The following is an 18569-nucleotide window of genomic DNA, read 5'->3' on the forward strand; positions in this document are numbered from 1 at the left end:
TTCTTTAAACCAATCACAATCGTCTTGGGCGGACACAATGACGGTGCCTCTGCAAAATAACCTTGGGAAGGAACTTGTTTTGATCGTTCAAAAGTTGTTTTAGTCGTCCAACAGAAAACTCAGATTGGACAGATAGTGTAGCTAGCTGTCTGGATTTACCCTGCAGAGATCTGAGGAGCAGTTAACCATAGTCCTCATAAATCGACCAGAGTTTAGAATGCCAACACAAAGGAAGCAGAAGGTGACGGACATCCGTCCGGCGGCACCTGACTGTGGAATGTCGTCAATATAGACTACCTTCATAGTAAATGCAGGCTAATTCTGAAATGTACAGTTTGAGTTAGAAAACACGTTAAAGCAACACTAGGTAACTTTTCCCGCTTCAGTCCCCCTACAGGTTGGAAGCGGAATTGTTCTGCTCTGAGTCACTTCCTTTTTTCTCTCGAGGCATCGACAACACAGCTGACAGGTTAGACTCTCCCTGTCAATACACATGCTAGAAAGAGGTTTGCTAATGTTTTAAAGACCACGCCGAAATATGTCACTCTGACATTCTGGTTCTGCTTCGGATGCCGTCAAGCGGGATCTCTGGTCGTAATCAGTCCTTCACTGACCAATCAGCATTCATTAGCAGAATGCTAGTGTGTTATGGGCAACAACAACTCAACCTGTAAGAAATCAAAAGGACATAAGTACTCATTCATTCAACTTTCGACCTATAACCCATGTTGAACTTGCAAAAACTACAATCAAATCTGAGCTTTCTCAATGACAATCAGGCAAAAGAGACAAATTTAGCCGTCTAGCTCCATAGAGTCCCATTCATTTTGCACTCGTCTGCGATCACCCCCAGTGGAACTCTGGTGGAACTGCAACCAAATTCGGTACAATGCGGCTGAATAGGGAGTGAAAAGGCTTTCCGTAGACGGGCTTTGGCGGAGCGCACAACTTCACACACTTGTCACACTGATGTCTAAAGAGCAACCAAGCGGCACCGCTACATGTCGCACGACACCGCCACCTAGTGGGTAAATATTGAACTGAAAATGAACCTTCTTCCAGCAAACAAACAAACATATGCACATTTCTTTTATATGTTCAGAACATTTGAATTAAATACAAGAATAGAAAATACATACTATAGGTACCCAGAAATAAATATGATGGGGGTGTTCCATCAAATTCACCACCCGGCTACACTTGTAATAAACATCCGGTATCAGAATTATTAATATATTATGACAATAAACTGTATATCAATTTAATTAATAATGATATTATTGTTTTTTTTATTAATATTATCATTCTTAATTAGCGATAGAAGGCATATATAAATGTAATTCTCTGTTGGTATTAACCATAGGCTGTTAATTTTACAGTCAATGGTATTAACTCACTATATAATATAGTTAACTCACTATATAATATAGTGAGTTAATTAATAATTTAATAATATATTATTAGACCTAAACCGTTCAATAATCGATAACGGTGTCCTGTCTCTTTAAGACGCCGCTCAGGGTGGATCCAGCGTCGGCGTTTGACGCTCAGGAAGTGGACTAAACCACCAAAAGATTCCCGCAGATTCGATATCGATTGTCCCAATGTTACAAACGTGTTCACACTGACCTAAACAATTGATTTAAATACTTTTTGTGGGATATTTTAGACGATAATGCTGGATGGTTGCACTCATGAAATTCACCAGAGATATATGCAGGCTGTTGGGACTCGGGAGCGGTAAGAAACGTCCCACTTTTTCAAAACTTTCTAAACTCAACCACAAGTAAAAATTGATTCCGTAAGCGATAACGAAGCGCGTCTAACAATAAAACGGTGGATATTATCTAACACGCGGTTTATTAAACCGTTTATTTGTGATAGTATTCCGCAGTTGTCTTTGTCTTGAAGTTCAAATGTACTTCTTGGTTAAACAATGAAAGTTCCCCTCTTGCTAGTTACACCCTTGCACCACTTCCAAGTTTGCGCAGTCGGTGCCATAAAGTTGTTGTAATAACGTATCTAAAACACTTTTCACAGACTTTTACATTCACCACGCCAGTAATAACATAACTTACAAGTCTAAGTATGCCTTATATACCAGGAGATGTGCGTAAAAGGCCTAAACTAATACAGATTAAAAGTACATTCCACGGTGCATATTGGTATGATAACAATGCCTCAAATAAGTGGCAAATGCCATGTAGCCCAGAACTTGCACAATGGTACATTTAGAGTATGATTCAGAATCACGTTATGTGTCTTTATATGTTATGTGCCCACACTTATGTCATGTTCCTCTTCTTGCTTCTCCGTATGTGTTTGGTTTCCATGTAGTGCAGGCTGTAGAGCAAGTTAGTTTACTGACTTAACGTTACTGTTATTCAAGCCACATTAGAGGCGGCTCAACATCACTTGATGTTCATGATATAATTATGTGATTATATAATCTATGAAATGTGAATCTAAATCTGCGTATTCACGTGTCACATTTAAACGTAAAACACATTTAAGGGGTCACACCAGAGAGCAGACTGAATGTTTTGGTGGTTCTTTATGATGAAGAGAGCTCTGTCATGTCACAAACTGTCCATGCCATGTCAACTTTGTAAAGACTCATCTCCATCCAAAACATTTAGATGAGTCACATAGTCAGTTTACAGAATCGCTTAAAACCATTGACACCTGATTTAGTGATTTTGTTAATGATAAGGTTATGCTCTCTCTCTCTCTCTCTCTCTCTCTCTCTCTCTCTCTCTCTCTCTCTCTCTCTCTCTCTCTCTCTCTCTCTCTCTCTCCCTCCCTCCCTCTCTGTGTAATGCCCTGTAAAGAAAACACAACTGTGAAGCTGATTTCCAGGTTAAAGGATGACACTTATTTACATTCCTGTTGAAAGAGCTCGCCTTTCAACTCAACACTAATTTATGCAGTCTCCTTGAAGGGGAGAAACAGAGACTTTTGTTGCTTTTGTCCACTGATCTTGGGTCTTTTATTTGTTAGGGCATTCTATTATAGTTAGGATTTAACAAAAAAAAACAGATTCAGCTAATGGGATGGTAGCTGCTCGTTAGCAGTGGTTGTTTCTTGACATTTGAGTAGTGAGCCAGATAGGTAGACTCTTTACCAAAGCCAATGACACTTGGTGCTACAGATGCAAAAAACAAAAGTGCTGGAATGTACATGGATGGATGGTTAAGGCATTGACTTGTTGTTGCATTTATCATCACTGTCTAAAATGTTGACCAGATCCCAAGTATGATATAGAATATACAGAATGAAGAAGTCTAGTGGCTGCTTGTCTTCTTTTTCCCCACAAGAAATGTAGTATGCTTAAAGGGCAAAACGGTATTGAGCAGTAGGAGAGTTGCAATCACTCACATCAATGCCTCCCGAGTCACAACATGAGTCACAGACCAAGTATGAATTTGTAACTACTCTGGAACTCTTTGCTGAACAAATGGAAATCTGACACCATAGAACATCTGCATGGTCCAGTGTTTTGCTTCCTTTTTGTCTTTTCATTTGTCTGCTGCCGAAATCAGCTCCGCTCCTGATCTTTGATCTATGTGTCGTCTCTCCCCAACACACACACACACACACACACGAAAGAAACTGTGTTCAGTTCTCAAACAGCAGTGCCCGAGGCAGCTGTGTGTTGCATGTTGGGCCTGTGGCAGTGAAAAAGTTTGAGCAAACATCTCTCTCTTAAGGACCAAAAAGAAACCATTTGAATCAAAAACTCTTGAGTGCATTCTTGTCTCATGTTGAGCTTTCCTGGCTTTTTTTTAATAAGAAAGCATTACATCATCTTTCCTGTTTCCACCAAAGTGGAGTTTTACATTTAGTTATCAAAGCTCAATGTGGTTAGACTATAATGTGAATGAGGAAGGAGGATCATGTTTATTTGCCATCCAGATGACCAATATTTCTTTTGGTAGTCAGGTTAGGAATTTACAAAGATTATGCTGTCTGCTTGATGTGTAAATATACAGTCACTTACATCTTGTACAGAGCAACATTATTGCAAAGTATCACATAACATGTTAGTATTAAGGCATGTCTAGCTGATGGCTACATCGTTACTATCTGATAGAACACAATGTGCTTAAAGGTATAGTAAGTGATGTTAATCCAATACACTTTTTGTCAAATTCAGCGAATATCTCCTTACGATTCAATTCAATTTTATTTATAGTATCAAATCATAACAAGAGTTATCTCGAGACACTTTACAGATAGAGTAGGTCTAGACCACACTCTATAAAGCCCCAACAATTCCAATAGTTCCCCCAAGAGCAAGCATTAGCAGAGGCTATTGCGACAGTGGCGAGGAAAAACTCCCTTTTAGGAAGAAACCTCGGCAGACCCAGACTCTTGGTGGGCGGTGTCTGACGGTTGGGGTTATGACAGTACGGGATGTAGCGTGGCACAGCAGAGCATGGGTGGACGCGGTGGACGCAGCAGGACGTAGCCGGGTATTGCAGGGAATCGTAGAGCGTAGCAGGGTGTAGCAGGTCCATAGCTACAGCTGCACCCAAGACCCAGGTCTTAGTGTCGCCCTAAACTCCCTAGAGCTAGGTGAGTAACAAGCACTTCTGAGACAGGATGTGCATAAAAGGAAACAAAAGAAAAGAGCATGTCATAAGAAGGAACTTCCTCGACAGTCTAGAATTATAACAGCATAACTAGGAGAGGCACTATATTATTGATTATACGATAGGTAAATCTGATGACTGTAAAGAGAAGCAGAGAAAAGCGGTGGTACTGTGTCTGAAGCTATACACCCTGCCCCCCTGGTCTAGGCGTTCACTGCAACTCCTCACTCCCTAACTATAAGCTTTATCAAAGAGGAGAGTTTTCAGTTTAGTCTTAAATGTAGCGACGGTGTCTGCCCCCCGAACCCAGATTGGGAGCTGGTTCCACAGGAGAGGAGCCTGATAGCTGAAGGCTCTGGCTTTTAGAGACTCTAGGAACCACAAGTAACTCTGCATTCTGGGAGCGTAGGGCTCTAGTGGGACAATAAGGTACTAAGAGGTCCTCAAGATATGAAGGAGCTTGACCATTTAGAGCTTTATAGGTCAGAAGAACGATTTTAAATTCAATCCTGTATTTTACAGGAAGCCAATGGAGAGAAGCTAATACAGGAGAAATATGATCTCTTTTTTTAGTTCTTGTCAGAACACGTGCTGCAGCATTCTGGATCAGCTGGAGAGTCCTAAGGGACTTATTTGAGCATCCTGATAATAAGGAATTACAGTAGTCCAGCCTGGAAGTAACGAATGCATGGACTAGTTTTTCAGCATCGTTTTGAGACAGGATGTTCCTAATTTTAGCAATGTTACGAAGGTGAAAAAAGGCTGTTCTAGAGGTTTGTTTTAGATGGGCGTTAAAGGATAGATCCTGATCAAAAATAACTCCTAGATTTCTGACAGTAGTACTGGAGGCCAGGGCAATGCCATCCAGAGTAATTATATCTTCGGCTAATGAGGTTCGTAGGTGTTTCGGGCCCAGCACAATAACTTCGGTTTTGTTTGAGTTTAACATCAGGAAATTATAGGCCATCCATGATTTTATATCTTTAATGCATGCTTGAAGTTTAGCTAGCTGGCTGGTTTCGTCTGGCTTGATTGACAGATATAATTGGGTGTCATCCGCATAACAGTGAAAGTTAATTGAGTGTTTCCTAATAATATTGCCTAGAGGAAGCATATATAAGGAGAATAGAATTGGTCCAAGCACTGAGCCTTGAGGAACGCCATGGTTAATTTTAGCGTAATTGGAGGGTTTATTGTTAACATTAACAAATTGCGATCGATCAGAGAAGTAGGACTTAAACCAGCTTAGTGCGATTCCTTTAATGCCAACTAAATGTTCCAGTCTCTGTAAGAGGATGGTATGGTCAATAGTATTGAATGCAGCACTAAGATCTAATAAGACAAGTACGGAGACAAGTCCTTTGTCTGATGCAGTTAGAAGGTCGTTAGTGATTTTCACCAGTGCCGTCTCTGTGCTATGATGCTTTCTAAATCTTGACTGAAAGTCCTCAAATAAGCTATTGCTATGTAGAAAATCACATAACTGATTAGCGACTACTTTCTCAAGGATCTTGGAGAGAAAGGGAAGGTTAGATATAGGTCTATAGTTGGCTAAGACCTCAGGATCGAGGGTGGGTTTTTTCAGTAGAGGTTTTATCACAGCTACTTTAAATGACTGCGGTACATAACCTGTCAATAAAGACATATTTATCATATCTAGCAATGAAGTGTTAACCACGGGTAACGCTTCTTTAAGTAGCCTCGTAGGGATGGGGTCCAAGAGACAGGTAGATGGGTTTGCTGAAGAGACCTTTAGCATTAATTGTTGAGGGTTTATAGGATAAAAGCAATCTAAGTATATGTCAGGTCTAGTCGTTCTTTCTAGCAGTCTGTCAGTTAAAGGTGACCCATTAGAGGTTGGGGGCAAGAGGTGATGAATAGTATCTCTAATTGTTATAATTTTATTGTTAAAGAAACTCATGAAGTCATCACTACTCAGAGCTATAGGAATAGATGGCTCAATAGAGCTGTGGCTATCTGTCAGCCTGGCTACAGTGCTGAAAAGAAACCTTGGGTTGTTCTTATTTTTTTCTATTAGTGATGAATAGTAGTCTGATCTGGCCTTTCTTAGGGTCTTCCTATAAGTTTTCAGACTGTCTTGCCACTCTAAACGAGATTCTTCCAGTTTGGTGGAACGCCATTTACTTTCAAGTTTGCGCGAGATTTGCTTTAATTTACGAGTGTGGGAGTTATACCAAGGTGCTAGTTTCCTTTGCTTCATCGTCTTCTTTTTAAGGGGAGCAACAGAGTCTAAAGTAGTCCGTAGGCAGGTAGTAAGAATTCGAAAGTTATTAAGAAGTGGTCTGATAATAAAGGATTTTGCGGGAATACTATTACGTCTTCAATTTTGATGCCATATGCCAGCACAAGGTCATGGGTGTGGTTAAAACAGTGCGTGGCCTTGTGCACACTCTGACTGAAACCAATAGAATCTAGCAGTGAATTGAAAGCAGTACTAAGGCTATTGCTGTCAACATCCACATGGATATTAAAATCACCTACAATAAGTACTTTGTCTGATTTTAGGACTACACATGATAAAAACTCTGAGAATTCCGATAAAAATTCAGAATATGGACCTGGTGCTCGGTAGACAACAACAAATATAATAGGCTGTACTGTTTTCCATGTTGGATGCTGAAGATTAAGAACGAGATTTTCAAAAGAGTTATAATTTAGTTTAGGTTTAGGATTAATTAACAGGTTTGAGTCAAATATGGCTGCAACTCCCCCTCCTCGGCCTGAGCCTCTAGGAATTTGAGTATTAATAATATGAGTGGGAGGAGTGGCTTCATTTAGACTGACATACTCTTCATGGCCCAGCCATGTTTCAGTTAGACAGAATAGATCAATTTGATTATCGGATATCAATTCGTTTACTAGTATTGCTTTACGGTCACCTAGCTCTATATTTACTGTGTGCGCTGAAAAGAAATCCGGTGTTAATACACAGCCCTGGCTCTGTAAATGGAAAACAAACAAAAAGGAGTGCACAAGCCACAAAACACTATACCAGCCAATCGACAACAGGCGGCAACAGTTGATGGTAGGGGGGGAGGCAGAATATGAATGTGGCGGCCGGCCAGTATTTATCTGTCCATGAGTCTGGGGGGTGGAGCTTCTGAAGGGGGGGTGTATTTGTTTGGCAGTTGAGTTCAAATATCAACAATCTTTGCGCAGCATCACTTACTGCACCTTTAAATAATGACGTATCATTTTAAGAATGAACCATTTTCTTGATTAGAGCTGTTTCAATTGACAACCTATCTGGTTCCTAAACGTTGACAAAAATGAGGACAGTGTAATCAGCTTCTATGGAGCTGATGTGCTGTGTATTTCCCAACAGGCCCCCCTGTCCAGGAGCAGGAGGAGCAGATGGACTGTGGTGCCGCAACCCCTGTCCCAAGTGATGATGCCATTTTGTCTCAGGTAAACAAATCGTGTCAGACTGATACGGACAGGAGTCAGGACAGCAAGCGTGAAGGTAAAATGTGCAACGTTCAACTGTGTGTGTGTGCGTTTAGGATGCATTAAATGGAGAGGAGGATTTGAGTGAGGAGGAGAAGGTCAGACGGAGGGCAGAGCGACGCAAAGCCAAGAGGAAGGTGAGCACACAAATCCTTGCACCCCTTAAAGTAAAGTCTATGATGCTATGTATGATGGGTAAAGTCATGCATTTTCTGATGTGTTGAGTACTGCATCTGTTTCAGCGGCGACGAAAACGTAAGAAGCAAGAGCTGGTTAAGCAAAATGAGAGTGCTGAACGGGTAATAATCACGTTATTCCTTTTAGGAATGCACTCTACGTGTGCCTTGTTTTGTAAATAACTGAATATTTACATGGTCCTACACATTAGGATGATGAAGACGAGGATGGAGGTGCAGAGTCTGAACTTGATGAGAGCGAGTCAGAAGCAGACATTGGTGCTGAAGAGGAGAAACAAGGAGTGCAAAAAGAGGAGAAAAAGGAGGCAAACTCAGCTGCCTCACACAACCACGTCGCCGCTCCTTCAGGAATCAAAGGACATCTGAAAAACCAAGCCAGATCCACTGAAGAGGTAGGGGAAATAAACTTGAGTATGATGCATGTATGAATTCTCTGTTGCTATCATTTTTAATTATAAGCCATCGATTCCCAAGAGTATGCAGGTTTTAACTCCAGCCAAACGCCACCATAGAAAATATGACCAATATTTGCCACATCTCAAGTTAAAGTCAGCGTATCAGTTGGAGGTAGTTTGTGTTTGATATAAAAAGCGTGCATGCTTGTAGGCCTGGATGGCACCCGACTGAACACCAGTGTCTGACTTTGTGTCCCACAGGAGCCAGAGTGGGATGTGAGCAGTGCCTTTTTTGCTAATGCTGCTAGCCATATCAAACCCAAAGGATCAAGTCGCAAGTCCAAAGAAAACAAGGAGAATGAGGCCAAGAGAGAGGTGAGTGAATGCTGATAGATAATGTAAGATAAGAAGTTATAGCAAGAACTCCTGTGCACTATTTTTCTTGTGGCAGCAGTAAGTTCCAAAGTCTGATGTGTGGAAAAGTGGACTCAGGACCATGAAAGCCTTTAGGATATAAGTGTGTGTGTGTGTGTGTGTGTGTGTCTGTGTGTGTCTGTGTGTGTCTGTGTGTGTGACCTGGTATTTCTCAGCTGTAGGATGAATCTGTTGAATTTGTTGTTAAAATACATATGTCAGATGCAAACTAAAACACTTTTAACATACATGCAAACTAGTCGCTTTTTGGCGAAAATCGCTGTTTTGTATGGGGAAAATCTCATCCACGTAAATTGTGTAGATCCAAAGAGTTTTTATTTTGGGGGGGTGACGACACGGTGCCTTAATGACCGTTATCTACCAGACCGAATAGCAACGCGGATTTTGGTGCCTTATTTAGGTGCCACTTAAATGCCTGTGCTTCTCTCTGATGCCCCGAAAATGGACGTTAGAGGGAACTGAAACATCGCCACACGGGACGCTAGTTAACACTACACTCGACAGCAGGTAACGTTAGCCTACCGTTTGCTAGCAGCTTTAGTAAACACGGTTAAAATGCTGACAGCTAAACGGTGTAAAAGTGTGTCTGTATTTCACTGTAGAGGAGACAGACTGTAGCTGTCGCTGTCTGAAAAACACAGACTCAGCCTCGCCTCGCCAGCCTCGTGGTGCATTCAAAGTTATATTGCCGTTTTGTGCTCCTTTTTTTAAAATTTTTTTTTTTAGATCAACTTTTTATTGTTTTATATTTTTGAAAATACAGAACAGACAAATAGAATTGAACAAGGTGCTCCTTTTTTAATATATATGTATATATGTGTGTATATATATGTATATATGTATATATATATATATGTACGTGTATGTATATATGTATGTGTATATATATATATATATATGTACGTGTATGTATATATGTATGTGTACATTTTCACAGCTGTGAATATGAACTGATAAAAAAACAAATTCTTACAGACAAATGGAACTGACACCACAACTAAGAAAAGCGCGTCACTGACAGGTAAGACATGTTTTTTGCATAGCAGGATAGATAACCAGCCTTACAATATATAAAAATAGCCAAAGCCTTCAAGGAAATGATTGAGTACACATTCCCTTTGTGCAAGCATGTCAGCATGAAGCACTGAGGTCAGTTGAGGCTTTGGGCTGCCCAATCACCTGATAATTATTTACAAGCATTTTTTCCTTCTCGCAGAAAAAGGCATTAAGCTGGTGCAAGAGGGGCAGTACGCACAAGCTGTCAGTATGTTTACAGAAGCCATCAAATGTGATCCAAAGGATTACAGGTATATTCATCTGAGGTCATGGTTTATGACAAAAGGAGTGCGTACTCTTTAGAAACATGTAACGTATTCCTTTTGCATTAAATTCATTTCTGTAGGTTCTTTGGGAATCGTTCCTATTGCTATTACTGCTTGGAGCAGTACCCTCAGGCCCTGGCAGATGCTGAACGCTCCATTCAGCTGGCCCCAGACTGGCCCAAAGGACACTTCCGCAAGGGCAGTGCTCTCATGGGCATGAAGGTGTGTATGTATGTATATATATATATATATATATATATATATATATATATATATATATATATATATATATATATATATATATATATATAGCATGTAATCAAAGAAATATCTGCTGAATAGCTTTACACTATAGTGTGATAAAATTAGCCTTTACCAACTCAATTTTGTGGGTCTTTGCGTGTGTTGTAGCGGTACAGTGAGGCAGAGAAGGCCATGGAGCAGGTGCTGAAACTCGATAAAGACTGTGAGGAGGCTGTCAATGACCTCTTTAACTGCAAAGTGCTGCAGTTAATGGTAAATACAACCCCAAACAAAGTTGCAAAGGTGTTTCCTGTAAGCCAGGCAGCTGTAAAGGAAAATAACCAGAGCTGCTGCTTCTTTTGAATTTTCCTTTTTTTAGAAGCAACATTTTGTTTTTAAATGAGTCATCTTAATTTGAAATTGAATTCCTTTGTTTTATGTTCATGACTGGTTATTAATGTTTATCTATTATTTCCTCAGGAGTTTGGTTTTGAAGAAATGCAAAGTGTCCTACTGCTGGAGAGATTTTCAACTGTGCAGGCTGTTCTGGCGTCTTGTTCTGATGCTGTCAGGGGTATGATCACATGTACATACTGTATTTTATAAAAAAGAGCTTGCATTTTCTCTATGTAACACTGGAGAGCAGTAACGTAAGTAGTAATAGGCCATATATTACAGTTTTTTCCAATTGCTAAAACACAATTTTACAAACTAGGCTGGTTTCATCAAAATACTTAACACAATTCACAAAACCACACACCCAAACTGCAAAATACCTCATATAACCTGCAAAGCACTGCAACCAAAACTACATATAGCATTATCAAAATCAAACTTTTGCACCAAATGGCACACACTTCATTCATATTACCAGGTTTTTATCTAACCAACTACACACTGTTGGGCATAATGAAAAGCACTCTCATCTTTAGTATGCTTTGTCATAATACTAAAATAGTTCAAATTGTAGAAGATTCTTCAGATTGTTCACATGCACAGAAATATTTGCAGATGCACACACATGCTGTTGAAACATTTATTTATTTTATTTTTCACCAAACAAGTCAGTGCAACATATGCACAGATGATATATTTACATTGGACTGAACAAAAATATGCTCACAAAAAACAGTAAAATGAAAAAGAAAATTGCAGAATAAATGTGCAGAAACTAAAAAAAAAAAGGTCCTCACCTGTAGTCTTTTGATAGTGCTTACTTCCTGATTGAAGTGGTAACAATGAACCATTGAGGTGTTTGGCCGGTGGCGCATATATTGGCCAATCAGCTCATGTAGTGTCATTTTGAATGGCAGTGTTTTGAAATGGCAAACATGTGACTTTATGTCAGATTGTTGTGTGTTATGCAGAGAACCGTGTTCAGTGCATTTAAAAAGTGCCATTTTGTTATAGGATACGAAATACCCAAGTCTTGTAAGGTACTTTATCTGGGAAATCTGACACAAGATATAAAAAGAGGATGAGTATCTTGTTAAAGTTCTGCTTTCGGCAAGTAAAAAAGCAATAACAAGGTTATGTTATAAAGCAGAACCCCCGACCGTGGAGCAGTGGGCGAGCATTGTGGAAGAAGTATTTGTAATGGAAAAAATTACACATAAACTACGATTACAAGAGACACAATTTCAGTAAAAATGGGAAAAATGGATAGTTTATAGAACACAGCAAGAGGACACCACCATCACCACTGGACAATAAGGAAACTGATTTGTGAATAATTGCTTTGTGGAGTGTGTAAAACCGGACACTGTAACTGTTGACAGAAAATTTCAATAAAAAAAAAAAAAAAAGTTAAAAAAAAAAAAAAAAAAAAGTGACATTTTGAATTGCAAAACGTGTGTAAAGCAGAAAATATGTTTAGACTTTTGGAGCTTGAGAAGAGGTTATGCTCTCTGTGTGTCAGTTTAAATAATTGTGCTATGCATGTCGTTTTAATGTGTTAGCAATTGGAAAAAACTGTAAAGTCCTACAGCGTTATTTTTCTATTGATGGCTTTTTTTGTTTTGCAGCTGGGAGCCAAGATCCGTTAGTTGCGCAACCTGGGTAGGTGACCATTTGTTTGTCCAATCAAAGCTTGGGGTTGGAGGGGTTCTTGTGGCTAAATGGATTTCTTTCACTCATTTGTCTTTATAGGTTGTCACACCTTTAGTGTTTTTTGGAGAGGTTTCAACAAATTATGTATCTGAACTGTGATTTTATTTCTTTCAGTCACATTCTTTCTCTTTGTATTTCCTTCAGAAGCCCTTGTCCATCTCTGTGGGTGGGAAATGTGACCACTCAGCTAACTGAGAAACACCTATGGGACCTTTTTAAAATGTATGACCCTCGCCCAGTATATATATTATAGGATATACTAACCTAATTCCTGACTGAAACGTTCTATTCATAATTCAATAATTAGAAGTGTGTGTGTGTGTGTGTGTGTGTGTGTGTGTGTCTCTCTCTCTTTGAACAGAAACATGGACATTTAATATTTAACCAAGGTGGTTATTGATTTGTATGTTTGCTTTGCATTGTAGGTATGGTGAGATCGAGAGTATCCGTGTTTTGCATGAGAGATTCTGCGCCTTTGTCAACTTCAAGAATGCAAACATGGCAGCTCGGGCCATGGAGAAACTAAATGTGAGAACTTATTTGGTTCCCCTCTTTCAATATTGTGTCTGATTTTTGAAGAACTTTGTTACGGACTTCGAGTTGTGTATATGCTTCACTTTCACAGGGTTATTGTATTGAGAACACACGTTTAGTGGTGCGCTATCCTGACCGTCGCACTCAGAGGGTCCTTCCCTTTCCACTTAAGCCCTGTCTCCCTGTTACACAGCAGGCAGGGGCAGCTGCTGGGTGAGAAGCACTTCAGGCTCACTTTAGAAACTCTTGTTTCACTGAAATCATACAAAAGGACTGCAGTTTTATTTGCTTTTATACCTAATGTGCTTTCTCTGTCTTTCGTATCTATTTATGTCATCTTCCTCTCTGCCCAGACCTCGGCGACATGGCCCAGTGAACGGAGACGAGTGTTACTTCTGGAGAACCACTGGCTGCCATTTTGGGGACAAATGTCGCTACAAACACATTCCTGATCAGAAAGGCAAGGACAGGAAGCCCTGGCAGCCTTGAACTCAGTTTACTTTCTGCCTCAGTAGTGTGCAGGAAACTGAGATGCACAGACTGAGCCAAAGGAGCCGGTAATTACTGGACCAGGTTCTCTGGGCTAAAAATATTTACTGTAGCAGAATGGACCAGAATAGTCGCAGGATCAGAGCCAGCACTCAGGCTCAAGGCAGGGATAGTCACACATGTGCCATAAAGGACTGGGAGTATGAAGGTTTTTATTTCAACCAAAGACTGTACAGAACAGTATTGCTCAATAGCACAACATTAACCAGAGGGGAGCAGCACAGTGACCTGGCGTAGTCTTTATTTTAAATGAAAATGTTCACAATCGCAGCCCTTCATGGCACATGATGACATATTCCAGCTTTAAGGGATACAACCTCACCTCAAAGGCATACAACATAAGGAGGAAGTGAAACTTCTTTGGTCCACTTTGTACAGCAGTAATGAAAGGACTCCGTATGGATTTATTTTTTAGGCCAAGGTTCTTCAGTGATAATCCTGGGGACCTTTTTTTCTATAGAAATTCCATCACAAATCAGTGTTCCTCTCTATTTGTGAAGTACAGCAACTCGACCAATACTTTAACTTGCAGTTTGTGAACCTGATTTTCAACAGTTTGGATGAATCAGTCCGGTTTATACTGGGGCTCCATTTCCCTCTCATTGTTCCTGTTCCAATATCAGCATGTTGTCCACCAGACCAAAGACCTACCAACAGATGTACTTGACATTTCAGTACCTCCCTTATGCAGATGAGGTTTTCTTTGAGCTAATACACTAAAGAGACCCAGAGAGGTGCCTTTTATACTGTGCTATGTAGCCTTAGTTAAGATGAACATGGACATAAGAACCACAAATTTGACTTGAGGGATTTCAAATTATATCTATTAATGCATGGATTAGGTGTATATTTCACTTTATCTATTGGGTGCCCTTTGGTTGAAAGATTGAAAACACACTGCATGCCTGTTCAGTTGTCGTGACTAGTTATGGTGGACTGGAAGAAGTAATAGAAACACCTGATAATGTCATGCAATCCAGTAGAAGTAACTACTACCTTTTATGAAGTAGTGCTGTAGTGTTCAGTTTTTGGTGAGACCGTAATAGAGAGGTATTATTTCATGGCAATTTCTATGGCAATTTAAGGCCATAGTTTTTGGTTTTGTTGTATTGGATTGCATTAAATGTCACATGTGAAGTTCTTCAGACTTCTCCCTGTTTTGGGGACTATAGAGAGCTAGTTGAGGCACTGATCACTTGATCAGTGTGCCCATTGCAAAAGAATAACCCTTGTACGTTTTATATCAGAATAAACATTTGCAGAGTAAACATCTCAGTGCTTAAGTATATGCAAAAGAAACAACTTAATTGTCAGTTCTGTGTCAGACATACACACAACTACCACCTCTGACAGAAGTAGTCTGTTTTTGTAGGTTGTTAATGTCTGTGGCGTGGCAATGTCATGGATAAACGTGGACACTGACATGGAAACATGGATACTACAGGATAGTGCCTTATAACAATCCATATTCAGTCATGTGCACTGCATAAAAAGCAGTGTTTTTGACCTAAGGGCCTCCATTTCAGTATTTCAGTGAACCAAAGAATGCTTTATCTGATGGCTCTGCACTGAAATCAGCAGCATTCTTTAATGAGTTTCAACACTAGACAGTGCATTAAAACCCATTGGCTGTGTCTATCATCCACTAGATAACGATCACAGCTAAAACACACTACATTCACTAGTAAACTATGTACAGCATAGTAAGAGTATTTATTTTCCTATTTATACCAACGTTTTATTTCTATTTCTTTTTTACACATACCTTGGGAGCTTCATTTATTGGCCTTTTAGTATTTCTAGAAGTCCCCTCGGCTGTTTCTTTCTAGCTTGAGAGGCAAGCATTATTAACAACCATTTGGTGCCAACACGGTCACATGCTGCACTTCTGCTTTTCACATATTTACTTTCTGTCTTGTGGCTAAAACTTGTGAAAAAGGAATTGGACACCTGTTGATTTAACAAACTTGCTTGTTACTTTTGTGACTGGTTGCACAGTGTATTTAATTTTGCAGACTAACAAAATGTGTTATGTGTGCTATGTTACCATAGCATATTTTGATTTCATCTTATAGATATTTCAAAATTGGACAAAAGATTTCCCTTTGTTTAATTTTAGCTATTTGGTATGTTTTTAGTCTTTTGTACCTTGTTTGAAACTATTTCAGGAAAATGCATTTTTAATTATATGTACACATTGATAACCAGAGCACTGCAACTGTTAATCTTCCAAATATTTTGTATTATCATTACTGCACTGTAAAAAAGTGTTTTATATTTAATAAATGTATTTCAACCATCTATTTCTAACACTCTACACGAGTAATGGCACACATTGGGGAAGAAATGTCTGAGGTATGCAGTAATCTGCTAATGTCGTAATCATGAATTGTCTGGCAGTGGTGTGTGGTTTTCCTGCCTTCCACAAGGCGGCACTGTTGTACATGTAAGGTTTGCACTGAAATATGTCACCAAATTAACCAGCCTATGCAATGGATACACATTCATCTTTTTTGATCTCCAGGAACCAAGACATTGCTCTAAGTCATTCCTGATGCTCAAAACCCTGAATAAGTAAATCAAAGCAGGCCAAGCTGGTGTAGGGGGAATATGGTAACCCTGTCATCACTTGTGTGGCCAGCATAAAAGATGCATTAGGGAATCCGTAATCGCCCAGACCGGTGGGAGATGGAGACGTGAGAACGTGTGGGAAAAGCAACCATTATCCCACAGATATATAGACAGTGTAACTAAAGCCTTATGCCACCTGTTCATGCATGTGTAACAGTGCAAGATGCTGTAAAATTACAGGGGCACTCAACAGATCTTTACATGAAGTGTACTCAAATTAAGTACTACACAGCCTGTGAAAGCAGTTGAATAATGCTTTCCAAAGTTTAAAATAACCAAATAACAGAATGAGGTGTTGGGTAGGGGTGCACGATATATCGACTCAATATTGTCATTGTGATATCCTGTTGCGCAATATTATATCGAAAGTGTCGTGATAAGTATGCAATATTTTGTTTATTTTGTGGAGCGCTGCGTCCCGTCCGCCGCTGTGTGGCTTAGTTGTGCTTGATTTAGAGCCCGCTTGAAACGCTATAATGATCATGTTTCATTGGCCAGTTACCATGCCACTTGCACGTTAGTGCACGTCAGCGCACGGGTCCACTACGTGACAAACCCTATGGAGCGAACCACCACGTGATGTGTGTGCATATTTCGACAGAGTGACAGTGTAAGTGAAGAAATAGAGTTAACGAATCAGAAGCGAAAGAAAAGAAGGACCTAAAAAAACGAAGGGAGTCAGTGGAGCAAAAGAAAGAACACAAAACTAAGAAAATGAGTGTTGCTCAGGGAAAAGAGATTGAAGAGGAAACTTTAGTGGCCAAAAGTAATGCCTCCTCGGTAGCTTGGAAATACTTTGGCTTTAAGCCAACATATGTTACACAGGCTAATGCACTATGCAAAACGTGTTGAATGGTGGTTAACCGCGCAAGAGGCAATACAACAAACCTATTTTTTTATATCGAAATTAATATCGACATCGCAATATTCATAATCGATATCGCAATATCACATTTTGTCAATATCGTGCAACCCTAGTGTTGGGTTTGAAAGAGGTGGGCATTTGCAAAGGAGGCAGGGGTAGTGTAATGAAACATGTTATTGAGTTGCATTATGGAGTGTTATTGTCATACAAGGGACTATAATAAAGAGATCTTGGCTTCTGCTTACCCTTTTAAAATGCAGACTGTACTCATCGGGGTGGCAAACTCTGAAGTAAGGTAACAAGGTATAGGAATGCTAAGGCAGGTTGGGGTGGAGGATGGCTCAAACAAACAGGACGTTCACTGGGGTTCATGTCCCATGTGAAACCATAAGTAAACGGTCACTTTTTTAAAAAAAATAACCGTTTTCCTAACCCTAAGTATTTTTGTTGCCTAAACTTAACTAGTTCCATTTCGCAACGTAATTAAAAGGTTTAAAACTGCGACCATTACGTTAAATAGAACATGTGATTAAAACTTCCACAGCGGTCACGTGTTTAAAGCGACCAGCGTTTTTTTTATAAATGCATTGGCTAATGTTAGCAAATCTTGCACTTCTCGCCTTGGCAGGTGAGAATAAAATGCTTTTGTCACATCTGATGAACAAGAACGTTTTCTAAATTACAATCTTATATATCTTAAAGCTATCTTGCACCCACTGAGATCACCACACCTGACCATTTAAGAAGCGATGTATGGACATTTTTGGGGGATTTCCATCAACAAAAAGAAAAATAACAAATAAAGATGTAGTAATCTGCAGATTATGCAAGGTCCAAATGAAATATCACTTGACAACGAGCAACCTGAGGGCACAATGCTACAATAACAACCACATGCTGATAATTGCATTGGCAATGCATATGTCCATGTATACAGTGTATAGGTACATAGTAAATATTAATTATAAGCTAAATTTGAGCATTAGAAATTTGAATATAATTTGAATATTAAAAATAATATGGAATTTGAATGGGCTTATGGAGGAAGATTGGCAGCAGTAACTTATTTTTTAACGATCCTATATACTACAACAGCATAATAGAATTCTTGAAATTCAGTTATGGCTTTTGGTTTTGGTGTGCCACCCCAAGATTTTCTGTGGCCCCATCTGGCCACCTCTATGAAATATGTCTGGGGTGCCACTGTATGGCAAAGATGGCCTTTG

General features: G+C 39.6%; 1 protein-coding gene across 1 annotated transcript; it reads left to right on the forward strand.

Annotated features, from left to right (window-relative positions):
* Positions 1 to 1518: 1518 nt before the first annotated feature.
* On the forward strand, positions 1519 to 16150 carry zgc:123010 (uncharacterized protein LOC641500 homolog). Its single transcript, XM_031305197.2, has 16 exons — positions 1519 to 1740; positions 7942 to 8024; positions 8120 to 8200; positions 8306 to 8362; positions 8452 to 8652; positions 8917 to 9030; positions 10066 to 10111; positions 10307 to 10397; positions 10493 to 10634; positions 10824 to 10928; positions 11136 to 11229; positions 12680 to 12713; positions 12909 to 12986; positions 13190 to 13292; positions 13390 to 13511; positions 13652 to 16150. Exons 1-16 carry the CDS (start codon positions 1683 to 1685, stop codon positions 13785 to 13787), a joined length of 1545 nt encoding a protein of 514 aa, XP_031161057.1. The 5' UTR covers positions 1519 to 1682; the 3' UTR covers positions 13788 to 16150.
* Positions 16151 to 18569: the final 2419 nt, after the last annotated feature.

This window comes from Sander lucioperca, chromosome 15, assembly GCF_008315115.2.
Source record: "Sander lucioperca isolate FBNREF2018 chromosome 15, SLUC_FBN_1.2, whole genome shotgun sequence".
Classification (NCBI taxonomy): Eukaryota; Metazoa; Chordata; class Actinopteri; order Perciformes; family Percidae; genus Sander; species Sander lucioperca.